Raw genomic sequence first — 24450 nt, 5'->3', positions numbered from 1 at the left:
TTTGCTTCCTCCCTTCTTTCCTTCCTTCGCTTCCTCCCTTCTTTCCTTCCTTGCCTCTTTCCTTCCTTCCTTGCATCCTTCCTTTCTTCCGTGCCTCCTTGCCTGGCTTCTTTCCTTCCTTGCCTCCTTTCCCGGCTTCTTTCCTTCATTACTTCCTTACTTCCTTCCTTTCTTCCTCCTTTCTTCCTTCCTTCTTTCATTCCTTCCGTCACTTCCTTCGCTTCCTCCCTCCCTTCCTTCCTTCCTTCCTTGCCTCCTTTCTTCCTTGCCTGGCTTCTTTCTTTGCCTGGCTTATTTCCTTTTTTCCTTCCTTGCCTCCTTTCCTGGCTTCTTTCCTTCATTACTTCCTTACTTCTCTTCCTTTCTTCCTTCCTTCTTTCATTCCTTCCTTCAATTCCTCCCTCCCTTCCTTCCTTCCTTGCCTCCTTCCTTCCTTGCCTCCTTTCTTCCTTGCCTGGCTTATTTCCTTTTTTCCTTCCTTTCCTCCTTTCCCGGCTTCTTTTCTTCCTTACTTCCTTCCTTCCTTCACTTCCTCCCCTCGCTTCCTCCCTTCCTTGCTTCCTTCCTTCCTTCCTTGCCTGGCTTCCTTCCATCCTTCCTTCCTTCCTGACACTGCACGGATGACCTTCAAAACCAATGGCGATTAAACCAAACTGGCCAGATTGTGGCGTCATCGATGTCGCGTCTCTTCTCTCTCGACCGGGCGGGGCGGCGGGCGCGGGCCAGCAGCGCAGCAGCGGACTCGGGGTCACGCCGCTCTCTCTCTCTCCGTCGCGGCGCTTTCTTTTGTGCCGCAACAATAGATTCATTTCATGAGTCAACAGGCTGCGGCTGGCAGCTCGTGTGCAGCTAAACAGTGTTTGATTGGGTTCTGATCCATGGCAACACCGGCGGAAGACTTGTTTCCATCCTTTTTTTCATATTCATTATTTCAGCAGCACCTGGAGCGTAATGGTGGTGATTACATCCCTGCTGTGGGTGTCCCAGTGGTTCAGGTTTTCGCAGGCCCGGGGGAATATACGCTGCTACACGCAGTCACGGTCCATGCTGCCCCGGTGCCCCGTTTGGCTGCCGGCAGACGCCGAGCTGCTGCTGCTGCGGAGAGGCTCTGTCACACTGAACAGACAAGGTTCAAAGGGAATCATAGCAATGAAACATTCTTGTTTTTTTCGAGTAAAAGGGAGCATCTCGTCACGTTTGATATATCGCCAACACCAGAGGGCGCTACGTAAAAAAAAAACTGTTGCACGATTGCTCTTGATGCGCCATATACACTACCGTTCAAAAGTTTAGGGTCACCCAGACAATTTCGTGTCTTCCATGAAAACTCACTTTTATTTATCAAATGAATTGAGAATTGAATAGAAAATATAGTCAAGACATTGACAAGGTTAGAAATAATGATTAATATTTGAAGTATTAATTTTGTTCTACAAACTTCAAGCTCAAAGGAAGGCCAGTTGTATAGTTTATATCACCAGCATAACTGTTTTCAGCTGTGCTAGCATAATTGCACAAGGGTTTTCTAATCAGACATTAGTCTTCTAAGGCGATTAGCAAACACAATGTACCATTAGAACACTGGAGTGATAGTTGATGGAAATGGGCCTCTATACACCTCTGGAGATATTTCATTAGAAACCAGACACTTCCACCTTGAATATTAATTTACCACATTAACAATGTATAGAGTGTATCTTTGATTAATTTAATGTTATATTTATTGAAAAAACAGTGCTTTTCTTTGAAAAATAAAGACATTTCTAAGTGACCCCAAACTTTTGAACGGTAGTGTATGTCATACAAGTTCTAATTTAACTAATCTGCTGAGTGAATAAGTATGTTCACATGTTTACTTTCTGGCCAGTCGGCGAAGTGCGTTCAGGGTAAACGGTCACATGTGATGATTGTCTCATGAAATGCGTCTCCTGCAACACGTGGCGAGGCTTGAACCAAAGGGTTCTCTGTGAGAGCTGTGACTCTGCTGATGGCATTTTACATTTAAACACCATTTGGTTTATTCATGTTTCATTTAGTTTTGAATTGGAACTGAAAAAATTAATTTTCACTTGTTTTTTAAGTCGTGTGCCCAGGGTACAATATGTGTTATTTATTCATTTATTTACTCACATGTTTTATTAATGCAGCGGAGCTAATGAAACCCTGGGATTGGAAAACATTTGTCGCAATAAATCAGACTTTTAACTGCATACATTTGTCTGGATAGCCTCTGATGTTATTTTTGTTGAAAAATATTATGTTAGAATGTATCCCTCATAGTGGTACTAATTACATGCAAGTAGTAACACGAGTAGATGGGGAGACATTTCACAAATCCACTTCCGCACATTTATAACCGATATTTAAAGTGAGAAATTAAAATCTTGAGATTATACATTCGTGCACTAGAATGTATTTGATCGCTATAATATATATTGAATAGAAATAAATAGAAATAGAAATAAAGTGAGAAATTGAAATCTTGAGATTATACATTTGTGCACTAGATTGTATTTGATTGCTATAATATATATTAAATATAAATATGTCATATTTATATACTTCCGCACATTTATCACCGATATTTAAATTGAGAAATTAAAATCTTGAGATTATACATTTGTGCACTAGAATGTATTTGATTGCTATAATATATATTAAATATAAATATGTAATATTTATATACTTCCGTACATTTATAACCGATATTTAAATTGAGAAATTAAAATCTTGAGATTATACATTCGTGCACTAGAATGTATTTGATTGCTATAATATATATTAAATATAAATATGTAAACTGTCCAATTAATAGGGATTTAAATATGCAAGTTATTTTTCTTGGAGAAAAAATATGTAATATATAAATAAAGTATTAGAAATAAACACAAATGTATATTTTTCAGATGCTGTGCTGCAGCTTTCTATCGTAACAAACAATCTTCCTCAAGAACTCACAGGGACGACAGGCTCCCGGAGCACTGTTTTGTTCAGATTGACAGAGTATTAAAAACTCTTATCAAATGTGTTTATTTGTTAGCTTTAGTTGTGTTGGAAGGTGGATTTAGTTGGTTCGCCCCTGCTTCCTGTAGTTATGCTCAATTTAAATAATCTAATCTGAAAGTGGCAACTTTTTTGCAGGAAAGCAATTCAGTGTATTTCACAAAATGTCTCTCAACAATTTCTTTAAGATGTAGAGAACTTCTCATTAAATGATGTGTTCAAATTCTGTTTGATATTCAGAAAACCTATTCTTACTTCCTCAGCTCGCCCCAAACACCTTGCTTTTACAAAGCGGTGTCCTTGGCGAGGACGCCAGGAGTGTTTAATATCAGGTTTCATCATAGTTTATAGTTGAGAATTAAATCTCATGTAAAAAGAAATTATTTTAAAAAAAGACATGGCGTTTACAAATAAAACATTGAAACATCTAACGTGGCCCCCCCTCCCCACTCACACAAGCAGAGGAACACCTCAGGTCTGTATCCCACAGCAATCCATACAATAATGACCACAGTGTGTTTGACCGGCTCCCAAGTCCCACGATATGTTTATAGAGGGACATATGTTATCAAAGTGCTTCTTCTTTTGCTCCAATGGGTGAGAACTGTTTTTTTGTTTACCCCACAGTGTATTATAATAGATCAGTATCAACCATTTATCCCAAATTCAGTTTCAAACCTTCAGTTTATTAATACTTTGTCTGCTCTCCATCCTTCCATTTAAATTTTATTTTGATTTTACTTATTTTTAAAACTTATTTTTTACTTTTAGTGCCTTTTTCTAAAAGCAATAGCAAAGGCTTGAAATACAGAGAAATCAACACAATGCTGTGGCCTCCACAGTAATTCCTCACCTCCATGCATGTAAGTGAACAATGGACGTGTGTGTGTGTGTGTGTGTGTGTCTGTGTGTGTGTTTGAACAATAGCTCGAGCCTCGAGATGTCTGCTGTGTACACAGTGAGAATGAACAGAAATGCATGAAACATTTTACAATCCCCTGTGATTCCCAGAAAGGCGAGCTGCCTTGCTCTCGTCTCCATCTGCTTTACATACAGGAACGGCTTCACGGTTTGCACTGAGATTATTTGAATTTCATAGAGTGTTTGACATTTGATAATGGTGCCGCGTGTTTATAGATAGACTTTCCCACAGAAGGTTCCCTATCGGGTTTGTTCTGATACATTTCAATCAGCCTTCTAGGAATATCTGTATTTACATTCTGAGTAGCAGGAGAAATGAAAAGAGAGGGAAACTAAATGTTCGTGAAACAATTGCATTATGTTGGGAGAAGTGTTGTCTTTATACCTTTATGACTGGACTCTTTACAAGACCACTCTTTTATTTTAAATGACAGAGCTACACTAGAGGTGGTTGATCATCTAAAAAAGAAATACAGATGTGTGTGCAGCTGCCAGGCTGAGGGACTGTGTGGACAGATGTGACAGTGTCGGAGCAATGTGTGTATCTGTGTGTGTTTGTGCAACCGTGTGTGTGTTGGGAAGATGGGTCACTCATATTATAGTTCAATCAATGTCTGATAGTCTACATTTTATAAATTTAGAGTGCAGAGGTTACTCCCCTCTACTGGAGCACATATATGTATGCAGATCAAAGTTTGTGCTGAGAAAAATAAATAATAAATAAAAACGTCCCCATCCTTGAAAAGTGCACGTATTTTTGCAGTATTTAAAAAAGCTTTTTAATTCTCGTCTCAGACACTTTGAATTTATCGCGGAACCAATGTGTCCCGCTGTCCGAGTTTCCATCCGGTCTGTTTTTGATGTAGCACAGGCAGTAAAGTTGTGGGTGTCGGTAGTTAAAGCCGCGCGTGCACTGGTTACAATCCCCTTATGACAGATAGTAATGGATTAACGGTGTAAATGTCGTGATTACAGGTAAATATACTATGTCGCGCGATGAGTTCCTCTTCAGAGACAAAGTAAACGTAACGTTACCGTTAAAAAATGCGCCGGTTTCCTGAATTTAAAGTGCGCGCGCATATTAGTTAAACCAACTTAAATGTCAGACTTTTAATCGATAGCGAAGCTAGTTTGTATTTCCTAGCTTTACATAGTCATGTCTCTGAATCTCTTATTCACAATGTGTAATATTTTATAATATTACGTCATTAAGGCTGATATAACTTTACACAGTGGAGACTTTGGGGATGCTTTACCAAATAAGATAGACGATATAATTAAATGATGTAATGATGAAGCCATATTGGCATGTATACAAATCTTCATGTTTAGGTCTCATATAACTTATTTGCATCCAACTATATGCAGCAACGCATTTGACATCAATTCATCTTTATGTTGTGGGTTTTTTAGATGACCAACGAGGGTTATCTAGAAATGCCACGAGAGTACAACTCCTAAGGTTTTGAAGAAAATAATGACAGAAGTTGAGGTTAACTCATCTGCAATGACTTCCATAATATTATTTGGGTGTAATATCCCAAATTATTACTGCTTTTATTGTATGTTTATTGCAAAAAAGTCAAAGATCGCTCAAACTTTTCAGTTTATCGTGTGTGTGTGTGTTTGTGTGTAACGATGGTGGGCAGCTTCAGCCAATAGCTGAACACAGAAGGAGCAATTAAATAGTTTAGTTTAGTTTATTTCGATCAGCAAAATATACAAAAATCAAAATTCAACAAAAGAAGAAAGTGGCGAACCGAAAGGGTCGAGGCTGAAGCTATCAAGCTTATAAGTGCCCTAACCTATGATTTCACGAAAAAAAACTTATTTCAGAGAACCATATACATATACCTATATATATACATAAACATATATACACATGTACATACATATACATACACATCCACTACCGTTCAAAAGTTTGGGGTCATCCAGACAATTTCGTGTCTTCCATGAAAACTCACTTTTATTTATCAAATGAATTGAACATTTCATAGAACATATAGTCAAGACATTGACAAGGTTAGAAATAATGATTAATATTTGAAGTATTAATTTTGTTCTTCAAACTTCAAGCTCAAAGGAAGGCCAGTTGTATAGCTTATATCACCAGCATAACTGTTTTCAGCTGTGCTAACATAATTGCACAAGGGTTTTCTAATCAGACATTAGTCTTCTAAGGCGATTAGCAAACACAATGTACCATTAGAATACTGGAGTGATAGTTGATGGAAATGGGCCTCTATACAACTATGGAGATATTTCATTAGAAACCAGACGTTTCCACCTAGAATAGTCATTTACCACATTAACAATGTATAGTGTGTATTTTTGATTAATGTTATCTTTATTGAAAAAACAGTGCTTTTCTTTGAAAAATAAAGAAATTTCTAAGTGACCCCAAACTTTTGAACGGTAGTGTACATACATATTCACACACACATATATACATATACACACACACACACACACATAAATACACACATACATATTTACATAAAACAATAAACAAAACAAAAAAACTCGTCCCCATTAACCGTTACTTATGATGCGTCATCAATGCTGACAACCGTTGCCTCTGAATATTCCGTTGAATTGTTGAAGTATTCCACAAACGGCGTGCATGTAAACGCAGCGTCATCACGAGCGATTCAGCCCCGAACTCACCGTCCCCGTGCGTCCCGCAGCGCCGCCCGGAGCCCGTCTCGCCGAATGGCCACGCTGTGGTCCAAGATCTCTGCCGCCCTGCCTCGCGAGGAGGACGAGTTTCCGCTGCAGTTCGGCGACAACGTGGATTCCAGCGTGGTGGAGATGCTGAAGCGGTGTCGGCGGCAGCTCTACGGCGACGCCGACGCCGCCGGCCGCGCGCTCAACGCTCAGATCGTCGTGGACGTTTCGTGGGAGAAGCTCAACACGGGAACGTGGCGCCACGTGGACAAAGAGTGGAGACGCGTCTATTCCTGCGGCTGCCTGTTCAAAGCGGCCGCGCTGTGCCGCGACGACCCGTCGGCGGACGAGGTCCAGCGGGCCGTGAGGGCCTGTGACATGGGTTTGCTCATGGGCGCGGCCATCATGGACGACGTACTTCAGGTCATTGTCCGGATCCTGCAAGGGAGGTCAGGAAACCCACGGAATCAGAAGAAGAAAGTGAACACGCCGACATCAAGGTCAGTCCTTTTTTTTAAATTCTAAACACGCATGCTTCATGTGAGCCGTGCCACTTTAGTTCATCGTAATTATTAGTTCACTCAATAAAGACATCGGCGGTGACGTCACGCAAAGAAGTGGGAATAGTCACGTGACGCTTTGGTAAGATTTTAGTTGAATGCAACTTTTACTCTTAACATTCTTGAGCTTTAAAACTGACCGCTAAAGCATATGTTGTATCACATTTACAACTAAAATGGGCACTCGGTAGAGCGCATACCTTCGCATATCACAAGATTGGGCATTGCATTATGAACATTTTGGCATTAGTTGCATGCCAATTGGATATAAATTGACCGTGCTATGGTAAAAAAGAAGATTTTGACCTTTGACCCGATCGATCCCAAAATCTAATCAAATGGTCCCCGGATAATAACCAATCATCCCACCAAATTTCATGCGATTCGGTTTAATACTTTTTGAGTTATGCGAATAACACGCATACAAATAAATAAATGAATACACGGCGATCAAAACATCACCTTCCGCATTTTCAATGCGAAGGTAAAAATAAAAGGAAGGATATCGTCACGGTGATAAAAGCCGATGTGTTCTGCTGCTTTAATGGATTCGCCGTTGTCATGGCAACCCACCCGGAACAGTAGCGTCGTGGGCTGCGGCCACGCACGAGAATCCGCGCGCGACTCTTCGGGATGAGCGTCTCTGAAGTTCGAGACGAGCGTTCCCCCGGCGCCCTCTCTCGTGTCTCTCGTGTCTCTCGTGTCGCTCCCCATCAGATGTCACCGAAGATAAAAGCCGACGAACACTCGCATGTCAGATCACGTCAGGAGAGTTTTAGAGGAAGGTTAGCGGATGTTTTTCTGAACATCGTGTTTGTTTCTCTTTTTTTCGAAAAGCATAAAATCCCCCACATTGAATATAAACGTCTATTTGGTCTCTGGAGTGGAGCTGCAGTGCTGCTTTCGTTATCTTTTCTTCTTCAGTCAATTCATTCTCTCAAAAGAAAGCGAGTGACAAATCCCCATCACAGTTTCCTAAAGCCCGCGGAGAAGGACGATATCTTCAAAAAGCTTCTTTTGCCCCCAACAACAGTCCAAAATCAAATTCTATCGAATTTATTACCACATAAAGAATCTAACAAGCACAAACTACCACATGTTCAACCGTCTCGGCTTTATCTTGACGAATCCTTTCAGCTCTTACAGAGAAATGCGAAGACGGTTTCCCCTCTTAAGGCTCTTTATCTTTACCTTTGAATTAAAAGACGTGACGGAACCGTCGTTGTTTTTCGGCGTCATTTAGAGAATGAAGACGGAGATCCCTCGTGTTCCCGTGATCAACGAGGAGACGGCGATTCCCCGGATAAAGTGTCCTTCGCTGGAGAGCTTTAGAACCAACTACCTGCTCCCACTCAAACCAGTGGTTCTGGAGGGGACCATTGGGCACTGGCCCGCCCTCAACCAACACCCCTGGAGGTTTGTTTGTTTGTTCAATTTACCAAATAACCACATTTGTGACTCACGTTGTTGTTGTTGTTGTTGTTTTTACAGTTGAGTAATTATTTGTTTCCTCCAAAGCATCGGCTACTTGAGGTCCGTGGCCGGCTGTCGGACGGTTCCCGTGGAGGTGGGCTCCAGGTACACGGACGAGGGGTGGTCCCAGACGCTGCTCACGGTCGACCAGTTCATCGATCGATACATCTCCAATACGGTGAGCGCGTCCTCCCCCCCCCCCCCCCCCCCTCGATGCACTGAAAGAAAGATCTCTGTGTGGTTTGTCACGCGTTATTACCTTCGCATTGAAAATGCGGAAGGTAATGTTTTGATCGCCGTGAATTTATTACCTTCGCATTGAAAATGCCGGAAGGTTATGTTTTGATCGCCGTGTATTTATTTATTTATTTATTTATTTGTATGCGTGTTATTCGCAAAACTCAAAAAGTATTGAACCGAATCGCATGAAATTTGGTGGGATGATTGTTTATTATCCGGGGACCAGTTGATTAGATTTTGGGATCGTTCGGGTCAAAGGTCAAGGTCAAAGGTCATGAACAGGTCAAAATCTTTCGCAGAACTCAAAAAGTATTGAACCGAATCGCATGAAATTTGGTGGGATGATTGTTTATTATCCGGGGACCAGTTGATTCGATTTTGGGATCGATCGGGTCAAAGGTCAAGGGTCATGAACAGGTCAAAATGTTCTTGAATCGCATGAAATTTGGTGGGATGATTGGTTATTATCCGGGGACCATTTGATTAGATTTTGGGATCAATCGGGTCAAAGGTCAAGGTCATGGAAAGGTCAAACTCTTTTTTTACCATTGCACGATACATTTTTGTCCAATTGGCATGCAACTAATGCCAAAATGTTCATAATTCAATGCCCAATCTTGTGATATGCGATGGTATGCGCTCTACCGAGTGCCCATTCTAGTTTTTTATTTATTTGTTTTCCTTTTTAGGAGGGAGTGAAGGGTTACCTCGCTCAACACCAGCTGTTTGATCAGGTATGGGCTTTTCTCACGGTTCATACACATGTCGATGGGTGTCCAGGACTTTAAACCAAATTTCCATGACCAAACTTTTTTTTAAATCTCGGTGCATACATGACAAAGTGAGAAAATGTCGTATTTAAACTAACAAAGAGAATTAATGACACAAATGAATAAGAGACAATAGTTCGATTAAAAGAATAAACGTGCACGTCTTCTCAGTTACGGTGCGTTCACTTGCAGCGTGGATATTTATTTCGAGTATGAGAGCGTATGGCCGCTTATATTTTGCTTCATTCTTTTAAAACTCAATGTAAATGCACATATGAATATAAAAAAATTCCATAACTTTTCCCAAACTTCCACATTTTTTCTTCTTCTTCCAGGCATGGAAATAACCATTTTATAATGCCATGACTTTTCCAGATTTTTCCCTGACCGTACAAACCCCTTTTTTCATTGTCCAGATAACATCCCATTCACTCTGTCAGTTCACTAGTTGATTATTCAGCGTATATTTTTTGGCACGATGAAGAATGGAATCCTCCATATTCTCCAGCTGTCGTCCTCCCACCGCATCGCCCTGGACGCTATTGACTTTTAGTCCTAATTACACCAAATAAGTCAATAAATTGTCTGGTTTGAACTTTGCAAAAAGGGCACCTTGTCAAGCTAAAAGTTATGTATTTTGGTCCGTCTGATGGAACAGAATGAGGCCAGACGCTGGTTTTTTCTCGTCCTTAATTACATGAATCTAGAAACTGACAGGAAGACAAAATGTTTTCCTTCAGATAATTAACATCTTTATTATATTTTGTCATCTTGTCTCACTTTTAGGATCTACCAATAAGGAGCAAAAAGCGATATTTCAACCCGTCATATTCCTTGTATGAGCAGCGTACTTAAACAAATCAATTCAAATAAACACTTATGATAATGATTACGTGCAGATCATCTTTGGAGTACATGATGTCACCGTCCTGTGAACTGAATCGTTTGCAGTATTGATTTCTTGACTCCGTTATTACTTCAGCGGGGCCGTAACGTCTGGCTTCATGGTGCCTCACCAGCTCCATCTTCCCTCCATTCTTCACATCCAGAGCATTAATATTGCAGCACACGACTATTATGTATATAAAGATAGAGAGTGATGTCGCCGTGCAGAGAGTGAAGATGCTCTCGCTGTGTGTGTGTGTGTGATGTTAGCTTCTCTTTGCTTTGAGGACATATTCACAGGAGTCACAGGTCCATTTACCATTTAGATGTTCATATTAAGCACGTTTTAAAATGTCAGCATGATAACGTTTGCTAATGAGCATAAAACAGAAAGTGCAGCCGAGGTCATGAGTCTGGTCTTAACCCTCCTGTTACCTTTTGGGTCAATTTGACCCCATTCAATGTTTAGCGTCGGTGTTCTTTGGGGTCAATTTGACCCCAGGCTGTTTTTCACTGTGTCAAACATATAAGAAATATCAACTTTTTTATTTATTTAAAGGGCTATTTAGGTAGTCAACAAACAAACATAAAGTACCTCACACTTAAACTTGGGAAACAATATTAATTCTAATCATTTTCTGGAGGTTTTAATTGCTGGGGTCAAATTGACCCCACGGGTAAAATATGTTAGTAAATGTGAAGGTAACAGGAGGGTTAAATAATTGTAAACACAAAGTCTCTCTACATGTATATGTGTATACGGGATGATATTTTTTCTCTCCATTTTATTCTATTCTAATACAAAGAAAGTGTCTATGTGTTCTACGCGTGTGTAACATGAAGGGCAACCTTCAGAAAGTGGAGAAAAAAAGACGCCTCTATATTTTTCACGTTCGGTATAATCTAGTGATCGAGTGGTACACGCACCCCCCGTCGAAGTGATTTTTGTTATTTCTCCGTCGCCTTCAGGTACCCGAGCTGAAGGACGACATCCGCCTTCCGGATTACTGCTGCCTGGGCGAAGGAGACGAGGACGACATCACGGTGAACGCGTGGTTCGGGCCCGGAGGGACGGTGTCTCCTCTCCACCAGGACCCTCAGCAGAACTTCCTGGCGCAGGTGGACGTATCCAGGCTGTTTTTACGGATGTGGTTCAGTGTCAAAGGGACCGCTGTGTGTTTACCACGTGGGATCCCCCCCCCCACCTCCCCTCCACTAATTTTTTTATTCACCAGGTGGTGGGAAGCAAATACATTCGCCTCTATTCCCCAGAGGACACCGACAAGCTGTACCCTCATCAATCAAAGCTCCTTCACAACACCAGTCAGGTGGGGTCGACGGTCCTCGGGAGACGGTGCATGTGTGGAGCCTGCTAAAACGTGTATATACACTACCGTTCAAAAGTTTGGGGTCACTTAGAAATGTCTTTATTTTTCAAAGAAAAGCACTGTTTTTTCAATAAAGATAACATTAATCAAAAATACACACTATAGATTGTTAATGTGGTAAATGACTATTCTAGGTGGAAACGTCTGGTTTCTAATGAAATATCTCCATAGGTGTATAGAGGCCCATTTCCATCAACTATCACTCCAGTGTTCTGATGGTACATTGTGTTTGCTAATCGCCTTAGAAGACTAATGTCTGATTAGAAAACCCTTGTGCAATTATGTTAGCACAGCTGAAAACAGTTCTGCTGGTGATATAAGCTATACAACTGGCCTTCCTTTGAGCTTGAAGTTTGAAGAACAAAATTAATACTTCAAATATTAATCATTATTTCTAACCTTGTCAATGTCTTGACTATATTTTCTATTCAATTTTCAATTCATTTGATAAATAAAAGTGAGTTTTCATGGAAGACACGAAATTGTCTGGATGACCCCAAACTTTTGAGCGGTAGTGTATATGCAGCATTTCCCCCCCAATCTCCGACTCTCTCCCTCTCTCGCAGGTGGAGGTGGAGAATCCGGACGCCGGGCGCTTCCCGGAGTTCGCCCGCGCTCCGTACCTGGACTGCGTGCTGCAGCCCGGAGACGTGCTGTTCATCCCCGTCCGACACTGGCACTACGTCCGCTCCTTGGAGCTCAGCTTCTCCGTCAGCTTCTGGTGGTCGTGACTGCGGAAAACAACAACAACAACAACAACAAAAAGTTTGGTTTGTTTTTAACTTGAGTGGAGCTTGTTTTTCTGTGGAGGGATTTGTTTTTTAAACTAATGCGAGGCTAATTCTCATAAATCGAAGGACAACCGCTGATCGCACAAACCTTTTGATCCGTGAGCAATGAACACTCACCGCTGAGTGATTAGTTTAATTGCGGTGATGATGATTGCGACGGCATCCATTGTGTGGAAAGCTAGCGGGAGGCGGGGGGGGTGCTAAACAAATGAGCAGTTAAGATTGTTTGTGCTCGTCTCATCCCGCATGTAATTACGGAGAGTCGCTAGTCATCTCACTCGATGGGATCCGTTTCTCTCTTCAAATTGCAATATTTAATTGTGTTGTGAACCGTCGTCGTACAACTCTCCTCAGATGTGCGATTTCCATAATTCATGGAAATGAGGCACGTCTTCAGAACGGAATAACCCGGTGAGCTGCAGGTGCGCGGACGTGGTCGTCAACACGCGCGGCGCTCCGGCTGAACCGACAGTCGCAGACAATCAAGCAGGTCGCGGACGGAGAAAACAAATAAATTAACTGAATCGATCCCCCCGGGGCCCCCGAGTCGAGCTTCAAAAACACAAAACTATGACGACGCCGGCGCTTCTTTTCAACCGTTTTCCCGATATCGCTCACGAGCCCCGGTCGTTCCGATCAAAAGGGGCGTGGCCAAACGAAGGAGGTCGGCTTTGACGTCAACGTGTCAGCCAAACTCACAGAGTTGTGAAGGATTTAGGGGATTGTAAACAATAGCTCAAGAAAATGGAATGAATTATATAAAAATGTTCTCTAATTTAGAAATAATTGTGAGAAATTAAGTACAATATTAAACAAGAAAGTGGCGATAATTTGCTGCAAATAAACATCAAATGGGCGTAAATAGCACAGTGATGCATTTTAAGAATACATAGCTAATAAAGTGCTCATCTTAACGTCGTGCTGCAGGAGTGTCAGGTTGTGTGTGTTCCAGCTGATGCATCACCCAGTGCTCAGGTCATAGACTTATCCCAACCTTTTCCCGGCGAGGTTATCTAAACTAATAACGTGAACCCTGCCGGAGTTTAATTCTGTGAGTAAACGCTGTTTTCTTCACTTAGCCCATCAGCTCTTTGCTGTTGTCAAGGAGACTTAAGATCACACAAAACTGCTTACGCTCATTATAGTGTAATCAATACTCAATTACCAGTGAAGCAATGTGGGCCTATAAAGCCTCTTCTCCTCCAGCCGGGACGCTCCGTCCTGCTGCTCCTCTTTTCTTTTTTTATTAACGGCCTCGTGGTGTTTCAAATAAATCCGGCGAATCAGGATTGAAGCCGGTAGATTTATCTTGTTTGGTGCTCCGATAAACCGGACTCACATCGGCGGCGGCGGCGAGTAGAAATAAACTAACTGTGTTTCCCTTCTGGGGGGGGGGGCATTTAATCTGTTGTCCAACTGGGCTCAGTCAGGCAGCGTGACATCCCTCCATTTGTTCAATTCACAGGTCAAATGTAACTTAATAAGCGTGACCTCAGTAAGATCCCTCCACAGTCGCATTTATTTACTGAGCCAATCTTTCACTCCAGAGGCGATGTGTGTTGCATCATCTGAACCTGTTTATTACAAGAAAAAAATGCAACAAAACAGGACACGGCTTTGCTCGGCACTGGAAAAACGTGCAAGAATTTAAAAAATTGGGAGGACAACATTGACAAGATGCATAATTTACACACGCAAAAAAGGTTAAGAACAATGATTGTCAGGCATTAATCGCTTAATATTTTTCTGAAACATGACATCAACAAAATGGCATTATTTTCTCTCATCTATTGTCAAACTGTCAATCATTCTGGAAAACTATGAACAGCTTTCAAATAAAACATTTGATTTTTTTGAGACATACAATTTTTTCGGATAACACTGCCTTTTAATAAAAACAACCTGAGCTTGAAGCGATGCAATTAATAACGAAATAAGGCGAGTGGTTATTTTAAAACCCTATAAAATCAAGATTAATGATGATGCCGTGTGGGGTTATGAGTACAGACGGTGCAAGGTGGAATCAAAACGTTTCAGTTCACCATTTTGAACCCACATACGACCCCTGCAAAGTGTTTTCATACAGAAGCTCCTCCCACAAATGACGAAATGTCTCGGTTCTAATATTCCTGCAAATCTGTTATGAAGCCTTGCATGCGCTCCACGGCGAAGAAGCAGAGCGTCCCCACGAAGCCCAGGACCACCATGACGAGCAGCTGCCACTTCAGCAGCAGGGCGCCGCTGTAGAAGAACGCCACCGCTGCGAAGACAGACTGACAGCGGAGGAGATGGTTAGGCCCCGCCCACATGGTCATTGTGCAGACCTCTCCAAAGGCTTCCTCTGTGTATTAGACCCCATTGTTTGTGTTGGAAATAACTTTATTCACGGGTTACGTTCACGACTGAAATCGCAATGTATTCCTCCTTTTTGGAGTAAAACAATGAGGTCAATCTGTTAATTGTACTGTTAATTGTTTTTATTCATATAGTTGATTGGCTGTATGCAAATGAGAACTCTGTAGACCGTCAAATTATTGCAGATCTTGGAGGAAAACCAATAGATATAAGATGTAATTTCTCTCTTTTGGAATAAAACAGTGATTTACTGTAAAAAAAGACCCTTAAAAATGCTATTTAAATCCTGTTGAATATAAAATGGCACACGATGTCCGAGGGTTAATTTAGAGGGTGGGGGGGTTAAGAGACGAGCGAGGGTCTCGTTCTTTCCTCTCTTTGTTTATTTTTTTTTTTTTTTAAACGGGGCCCCGGGTGCATTTATTTCATCCTCGACTACATTTGAACCCAGCTTTGCGCACGTCTCCGCTAACAACGCCCGGAAGAATTGTCGACTCTGGGATTCACCTGGATGAACTTGAAGATGGCGAAGGCGGGCGTGCTGCGTTCGGCGTAAACGCAGCCCAACACGCTGTAGAGCTGCGTGTTGAAGCAGCTGTCCCCGAGGCCCAGCAGGAAGCTGCACAGCAGGGCGACGGACACGCTGGGAGAGGAAACGGAGCTCGTTAAAGACACAGCGGGGCCCGCCCCCTCTTCTTCATCTGTTCATTTGCGAGAGAGGGGGTCGGCCGACCTGGGTGAGAGGAAGGGTTGGCTCTGGGTGCCGCCGTGAAAGACGACGGGGGCGTCGTCCGGGATGTTGAGGAAGATCAAATAGATGGCGACAAAGTGGACGAGCATTCCCAGGAACACCACGGAGGTGCGTCGGAAGCGGTTGTTCTGGCACAGCAGACCAAACAAGCCCCCCCCTGGAGAGGAAGAAGAGCGGATTGAGGAATGCAGTTTAGTTTAGTTTAGTTTATTTTGATCAGCAAAATATACAAAAATCAAAATTCAGCAAAAGAAGAAAGTGGCTAACCGAAAGGGTCAAGGCTGAAGCTATCAAGCTTATAAGTGCCCTAACCTATAAATTCACGAAAAGACTTATTTCAGAGAACCATATACAGATACCTATATATATACATAAACATATATACATATACACATGTACCTGCATATACATACATATTCACACACACATATATACATATACACACATACATACACACACATACACATGGCTTTTCAAATCACCTAAACGACCTCTGGCAGGGTTCGTACGGTCATGGAAAACCCGGAAAAGTCAGGGCATTTTAAAATGTATATTTCCAGGCCTGGAAAAGTCCCTGAAAACAAATTAAAATCCCAAAGAAATGTTGTATTCATGTGTTCATTCACGCACTTTGATTAAAGGAATAAACATTTCTGTACATATTTATTCTTTGAATCAAACTACATTTTAAATCTATTGCTCAACATGTGTGTGAACCCTGAGTACAAGTACCTCGACGTTGTACACCCCCTCACGTGTTATTGCCAGGCCTGGAAAAGTCATGGAAAAAACTAAAATCGCCAAAGTTTTGGAAAAGTCATGTCAATGTGATCTATTCATATATGTGCATTTACGCTGAGTTTTAAATATACTTTTAAATGAATGACGCTAAAAATATAAGGCGGCTTAGACATGCATGTTTATTCTTTTTTTTCTTCATTCATTTGTGTCATTTAAGGTTTTATACTGTATGCTTTGGAATTCTCATTGTTAGTTTAAATATGACATTTAAGCTAAAAACAAAAAAATTGTCATGGAAATTTGGTTTAAAGTCCTGGAAATCCATTGGGCAACATGTTTATGAAGCCTGTCTGGGAGAGAGGGGGGGAACTCACCCACGATTTCTCCGATGCCGACCACGATGCCAGAGATCCCGATCAGGCCTTTGGCCGAATCTCCAAACTGAGCGGTGGCACCGAGACACGTCCCGTACACGCCGCTGTAGAACGACAGCTCCAGGCCTGCAGAGCAAAGTGTGTGTGTGTGTGGGGGGGGGGGGGGGGGGGGTCACGCTGCGGCTGCTCAGCATCACTGGAGGTGTGAGGTCGACTTGCGAGTGTGAACTTACCGCTGTAGGCCATGCAGGGACTCAGCAACAGGATCGTTTTGGTCCTCAGGAGCTGCAGGATCGTCTCTGGACGGGAGGACACACACACACACACACACACACACACACACACGCCTTTTAATAATGCTAATAGATGAATGTTCTAGTGATGTGCAGTAACCCGACACCACCTTGCTACACTTATAAATTGCACTGTGTGCACTATCTATAATTAAAAACTGTACATACTAGCACCTTCTTGTTCTCATCCATATTACCGCCTCCTGTGGAGTGTTTTATTTTATATTTTTTCTTTCTTATTATCGTGTTATTTCTAAACTGTTGACTGGGAGAGCCCTGCTCTAGATTTCCAATGGCAAATAAAACCTTGAAACTTGAGGATGACAAGTGGATTGAGCTCATATTTTCTGAAATGCAGACGTTGAGGGCCCCATTACCCTCTGACAATTACATTTAATGCAGATAAAAGACGTGAAAGGAAATTCTGTTCCTAAACTAAGCCACACAATTCACATTTAAATGCAGATGTGAGAAGAAAAAAACACCCATGGAGAGAATTTAACCGGGAGAGGTGACGGGGAATACAGATCTCAAGAGTAAATCCCACTCGTGTGTTTATTTATGCCCGGATGCCCCTCTAGACAGGAATCCGTGAGCATCTTTGATAAACCCGATGCCTTCGAGGCCGCCGTACACGAGTCTCCATGCAGACGAGATACGAGCGATGTGACCGTCCGGGCCGCGACAACCGATGGAATCTGCAACGAGCCGGATGTCTCTGTCCTCTCGTCGCGCCGGACGAGTTCTACCCACGCGGAGAGACACTTTGAGATGAAAAGGAAAAGCGCCTCCTGGTTCCAGACCGAGAGTCAAGTGAGAGCTAGAGGTCACAGCGCCAGAGGTTAGAGAGCTAGAGGTCAGAGAGCTAGAGGTCAGAGTGCTAGAGGTCAGAGAGCTAGAAGTCAGAGAGCTAGAGGTCAGAGAGCTAGAGGTCAGAGAGATAGAGGTCAGAGAGCTAGAAGTCAGAAAGCTACAGGTCAGAGTGCTAGAGGTCAGAGAGATAGAGGTCAGAGAGCTAGAGGTCAGAGAGCTAGAGGTCAGAGAGCTAGAGGTCAGAGAGCTAGAGGTCAGAGAGCTAGAGGTCAGATCTAGAGGTCAGAGAGCTAGAGGTCAGAACGCTAGAGGTCAGAGAGATAGAGGTCAGAGAGCTAGAGGTCAGAGACATAGAGGTCAGAGAGCTAGAGGTCAGAGAGATAGAAATCAGAGAGCTAGAGGTCAGAGACATAGAGGTCAGAGAACTAGAGGTTTCTGTCTCCTGATCCCTGACAATTTGCTGAATGTGTTCCTCGACTGCAGCTCCTCAATGATCTGTGTGTTGCATCATGGGATACATGCTATGCACCGGTTTAAAATGAGTCTAGTATACAGTATTGTATTAGTATATAGTCTTATATGAGTATATTAGTATATTACATATGTATTTGTGAATAATACAACTTACTGCATTCTGACTTGGCCTCCTGCAGAGCAGAGCTCGCCCGGCTCCGATACCTGGACAAGAGAAAACAAAGCAAGTTTCACTTTGACGAAGCTGAAATATATGAATAAATACATAAAGTTGTTTCCTGCACACAAACGTTGTGACATAATTTCATGGGACAAGCAGGAGAAAGGATTTATAAACTCGACTCCTGTAAGACGTTCTCCACACACTGCAGAGAGAGAGAGAGAGAGAGAGAGAGCAGTAGACGAGAGGGATTTAAAACTGTTGGTTTACGTCACGCCGGTCGAGAGCAGCGACTGCCCTTCCTCTTCGGAGAGCAGCTCCTCTTCGTCGCGGCTCTTCCTCAACAGGAGGAAGCTGAGCGTGCCGAGGACCGAGGCGACCAGCAGGCTGAGAAAAATGTTCCTCCTGCTGCTGTCTGGAGAGCGGGAGATTAAAATAAAGAGCTTAATGAAAACACAAAGAGATATATGAACAACATTAAACTCGGAGCGTACTCGGAATAACCGAGCGGTCATTTAATCCTCTTCCTCGCTTTCATCATCAGGCACGGTGTTATTATGATATCCGCCGCAGTGCTTTAACCCCTACCTGGTATCTCTGTCCTTCCATTCCAGTCCAAATAGATGTAAAGATTGCCAAAGAGCATGCTGTAAGAGAAAAGTAGGTGAAGCAGGCGGGTTGGCAACACGGTAAAAATATTAAATTATCCATTGTTCTCCGCCTCATTCAATCTATTTTTAAACTAGTTGGGCAATTTGACAAAAGAGGTGTCAGTGTCAATAAAGAAGACAAACGGCCGTACGCTGCTATTTAAACGTCTTCTGAGAAATCACGTTTGACGGACGGGAACGGGATCGAAGGGGGACCCGACTTTTTTTTTTGGGCTGGGGGGGGGGGGGGGTTCAAACGCTGCCTTTCTAAACGCCATCATCTGCATTTCTTTCTTCTCTTTCTAAGCCGTCGATCTGCCTTTGATGGTGAACGGGGCAGTCCTGCATAATGCTGTGATCTATTTCCGTCTGTAATTGCATATTACTACCCAAATTTTTTTTATATGTAAATGAGCAATTAGTCTGTCCCAAAGCCTCAGCGAGGGAGAACAGGGCTTCTTCATGAAAGACAACAGGAACTGCATTGTGTGTGTGTGTGTGTGTGTGTGTGTGTGTGTGTGTGTGTGTGTGTGTGTGTGCGTGTGTGTGTATGTTTACTGTGGCAGGGATCACAACTGCAACAGGCAGAATAGCGTCCTTCGGAGCAGATGACAGCCAATGTAATTATTATACTAATTCAATTTGCATATTTTAACAAACACCAACGAGTTTTCCGGCGTGCGAGAGCAGCGGGCCGAACACCAGAGACGGAGGAGGCCAGAACGCTCACCTGCAGAACTCTGTTTGACCCTCCTGTGACCTTTAGGGTCAATTTGACCCCATTCAATGTTTAATGTCGGTGTTCTTTGGGGTCAATTTGGCCCCAGGCTGTTTTTCACTGTGTCAAACATATAAGAAATATCAACTTGTTTATATATTTAAAGGGCTGTTTAGGTAGTCAACAAACAAACATAAAGTACCTCACACTTCAACTTGGGAAACAATATTAATTCTAATAATTTTCTGGAGGTTTTAATTGCTGCGGTCAAATTGACCCCGAGGGTAAAATATGTTAGTAAATGTAAAGGTAACAGGCGGGTTAAACAGGGTTCTTGTTTTTTTACATTGTGCAGAGAAAATAATGACTCGCTGACAGATATGACAATGTGTAAAGTGATTTAATAAATGTGTTATGAAATAAAGCGTACGCTAATATCCCGCCAAGCTAAAAATACACTGGCAGAGTTGCGTTTACTCCGTCTCTGATCAACTGGATTAGTTGCATCAAACTAAAAGAGGAATAAATAAACACGACACATTGTGATGAATTGTGCGTTGTGCAAACAAATGTAATAATAAAAGGGAATTAAATATACAATGCAGGCTACACTATGTGCAACCTTGAGTGTCTTTGAGAAGCAATTGGGGAGGAGGAGGAGGATGTTTAGAAAACTAATTAGCGAAAGGCCTTCGTTGGATCATTTGCAGAGAATCTCATATCGTGCGATCCAGATATAATAATTCATAATATTGGTAACATAAAGCGTGTGTATACCTGCACTGCAGGAGAGCCCAGAACATCCCGGTGTTCCTGTTGATGGTGGAAGCGTCCGAGTTCTCCACCAGGAAGTGACCTTGAGCCGTCCAGAGCACTGTGAGGAAGTGAGGTCGCCGTGAGGAAACATGTATCCAGTCGCTTCATTTTGTGAAGCATTATCTCTCTGTTTGCCGAGTGATGCGTTTCGCCGCACGGTCGCCCCGGGACATGAGAACAAAATCCATCACGGCGCGATGATTTGAGGCTGAATTCTAAACAGAGCCACATTAGCTGCTCTCGCTTATTCGGCAAAATAAACTCCTAAACCCATTTACGGTGGAATTTGGGATGTACCGTTTCTCCTCTGCAACACATTCCCAGTCATGATAATCCCCCGTATGCATGATTGAAAACAGAAACTGAGCTTGAATAGGCCGCTAGCTGAAGTATTCATTTGTAGTTTTAAAGGGACGTGATTTAGTATGTAGTCTAGAACCGAAATGATTCGTGGTTTAACCAATGTGTCGGAGCTATTTAATTTGACATTTGTATTAAGGTTTTATTGTGACGTAATATTGATTATTCATGGCTTATTACCTTCGCATTGAAAATGCGGAAGGTTGTGTTTTGATCGCCGTGTATTTATTTATTTATTTGTATGCGTGTTACTCGCATAACTCAAAAAGTATTAAACCGAATCGCATGAAATTTAGTGGGATGATTGGTTATTATCCGGGGACCATTTGATTAGATTTTGGGATTGATCGGGTCAAAGGTCAAGGTCATGAAAAGGTCAATATCTTATTTTTACCATAGTTACCATAATTTTTATCCAATTGGCATGCAACTAATGCCAAAATCTTCATAATTCAATGCCCAATCTTGTGATATGTGAAGGTATGCGCTCTACCGAGTGCCCATTCTAGTTTTTTTGAAGGATGTGATTCAGTATGTAGTCGAGAACTAAAATGATTAGTTGATTAACCAATTTGTGACGATTATTTCTGTCATTCTTCAAGCAAAAATGGTCAAATCATTTCCCAGATTCAACTTCTCAAATGTGAGGATTTGTGGGTTAAGGAGACAAAAGGAGGCTCTTGAGGATGTCTTCTACATCTCTGGGGAACTCTAAGGAACATGTTGTCACTATTTTCTGGCCTTTTATAGACTCAACTATAATCCGCATGATGACGCAAACATTTTTTTATATTATTACAGATGGCAGCTTCATTACTCAGGGTTCATACACGTGTTGACATGTTGGATTTCCAGGACCTTAAAATAAGTTTACATGACCAAACATTTTGTGAATTCTCGCTGTAGACACGAGTATGTGTACCTTAAATGACACAAATGAGAGAAAATAATTTGATTAAAAGAATATATATTTTTATAAATGTTTATTCTTTTAATCAAACTTCCATGGTAAACAATTTCCATGACTTTTCCAAAACTTTTTTCAAGGACTGGAAATAACCATTTAAAAATTCCATGACTTCTCCAGGTTTTCCTTTGAAACCATAATAGAAAAAACACATTTCACAAAGAAAAACTTACTGGCGGCTGCAACGCCGATGAGTACCGAGGTCAAGTAGAAGGACCACGTTGACGGGACGATGAACACGGCGATGTACCCGCTGGGGAGAGACAGCGTGGAGAACGGCGATGAGCAACGTCTCCACCGACCTCCTCTGTATGTATGGTTACCGTGGCGACGTTTACCTGTAGAGTAGGCCGCTCAGAAACATGGCGATCTTTGGTCCGATGACTGCAACGACCATCGGTGCGAGTAAGTTGGCGAATGAAAAGACTCCATAGATGATTCCGAGACTGTGATTGGTGGAGGTGGGGGGATGGACAGACATGTTTTTTTTAAAAAGAGGAACAATAATATTATCTTCTCTCCATCCTGAGGTGAGGATGTGAACCTGTGTGACCTACCTGTGGTACCCGCTCCCACTGAACGTGTCATTCCTCAGGCTTTTCACGACAGTTTGCTGAAAATAAGATGAAAGTGTGAGGTTAGACTGGACCGATGGGTCACGTGAGGTTAGACTGGACCGAGGTGGGTCACGTGAGGTTAGACTGGACCGATGGGTCACATGTCCCTAATTCATTCATCCGGTTTGATGAATTCTCGGAACATTGAAGACAATTAGAAGCACGAGGTGCGCCAAACATTAGCTGGTTTCCTCCCGCCACGAGACACCTGTCTTTCTTTTTTTTTCTCTAAGTTGTTTTTATTAAGATTCAACGTTTTATGAACATGTTTGTACAAAACCAAAAGCATTAGTTTTATGGTTTTATTGTGATTTGCATAAACCTAATAATTATTCGGGATACATCTTTTTTATTAAATGGCCTATAATATATTTATGATATATAAAATGTATTTCTAATTGAACGTATAGTTACAGATGTGTGGGGATATCCCAACCTCTGTTTGCGCGTCAAGAGGCATCAGCAGCAAACGCGCGTGAGACCCCGGGTTGTGGTGCGTTAAAGGACCGTGGTAAAGTGGGACTTACCGCAACGTTTCCACAGGTGGTGAAAGCGGTAAAAATGAACAGAAACCCGACACCCAAAACCAGCACGTTGATGGTCCTTCTGTCCGCCATGGTGTGTCGTTACTGGTCCCAGCACGCGCGCATTTCAAACGTTAAACTGGTAATGTTGTGAACTCCCTCACGGACTCGGATAAATCCATTAGAACAAAGTCGCGCGACTAAAGTTCACTTTTTCAGTTTAGCAACAGTGTGCCGCAGAAAGAGGGACCGGGCAGGAACAAGGGAGCACTGGTAAGGACACTTCCCTCGGTCATGAGGAGCCTATTATGACATCACAACTTGTGACTTTAATTGTAGGCATTTTCAATTGCGGTCTTCCTTGTTCTCCAACTTCTACATCCGTGTCTCCCCCCCCCCCCTCTCTCTCTCTCTCCTGATTCTTCTTCTTCTTCTTCTTTGGAAATTATTGTCTTTTCCACTTGTTTAGCTCTGCTGCCTTCCAGAGGTTTCCAGGAGGAATATTCTCCCATGAAAAAAGCTAAACATTCCCAGTGAAGATGTTTGAGCTGCTTTTACTCCAGTATTCTACTGACAGATACTGAGGTACTTTGCTACTTCATAAGTCTATTTCACTAAAACTTTAAACGTGTTTACACTTATTTTTATTATTATACATTTATTTGCTAGCAGATTCAGATCGATAATGCAAAAATATCATCGACAAAAAATGATGTATTCGTCTAGTATAAGACTTTATTGATCCATTGATAAAATTGCCAAACTTATGTGCAGTATATAGGTCATACATATAAGTAATTAAATCCATAACCGGGTTATACATATCTACCAGTGAGCCCCACGCATCTCAACACAGCTATCTTGTCTTTCTTTTTTATAACCACATCATCGTGTGAGTGTATGAAAGCATTTGTTGCAGTGTTTCTTCAGATGGTGATATAAAAATACAGTTATCTGCATACAAAAGAATATGTATACCTCATTCCATAATGTAAAGCTGTAATTTCTCTTTTTTCGTGAAACACACTTCCTTATAATACCTTTCAACAATATTTGAGGTATTGCTGTCCAGGAGAAAAGATCTTTAAAGTATCTCTTCCATCTATAAATTACAACAGAAACCCCAATTTCATGAT

At 42.1% G+C, this 24450-nt stretch overlaps 2 protein-coding genes across 2 annotated transcripts; one reads left to right on the top strand and one right to left on the bottom strand.

Annotated features, from left to right (window-relative positions):
- The first annotated feature begins 4808 nt into the window (after positions 1–4808).
- On the top strand, positions 4809–12738 carry kdm8 (lysine (K)-specific demethylase 8). Its single transcript, XM_056406855.1, is given in 9 exon segments — positions 4809–4899; positions 6615–7036; positions 7039–7094; positions 8398–8570; positions 8673–8805; positions 9557–9601; positions 11492–11641; positions 11758–11850; positions 12477–12738. Coding segments are annotated over 8 exon segments (1212 nt in total). The 5' UTR covers positions 4809–4899; positions 6615–6639; the 3' UTR covers positions 12642–12738.
- A 1518-nt stretch (positions 12739–14256) lies between these two features.
- On the bottom strand, positions 14257–23684 carry LOC130188476 (UNC93-like protein MFSD11). Its single transcript, XM_056406853.1, has 13 exons — positions 23318–23684; positions 22731–22786; positions 22512–22619; positions 22347–22426; positions 20808–20904; positions 19251–19309; positions 18933–19077; positions 18657–18706; positions 17156–17221; positions 16923–17048; positions 15790–15964; positions 15564–15699; positions 14257–14974 (listed from the first exon to the last, which is right to left on the bottom strand). The coding sequence occupies exons 1-13, from the start codon at positions 23405–23407 to the stop codon at positions 14822–14824; spliced, it is 1341 nt and encodes a 446-aa protein (XP_056262828.1). The 5' UTR covers positions 23408–23684; the 3' UTR covers positions 14257–14821.
- Between the last annotated feature and the right edge of the window lie 766 nt (positions 23685–24450).

Source organism: Pseudoliparis swirei, chromosome 23 (assembly GCF_029220125.1).
Source record: "Pseudoliparis swirei isolate HS2019 ecotype Mariana Trench chromosome 23, NWPU_hadal_v1, whole genome shotgun sequence".
NCBI lineage: Eukaryota > Metazoa > Chordata > Actinopteri > Perciformes > Liparidae > Pseudoliparis > Pseudoliparis swirei.
Note: the sequence above shows the minus strand (reverse complement) of the source record. Positions and strands in the feature narration are given on the sequence as shown.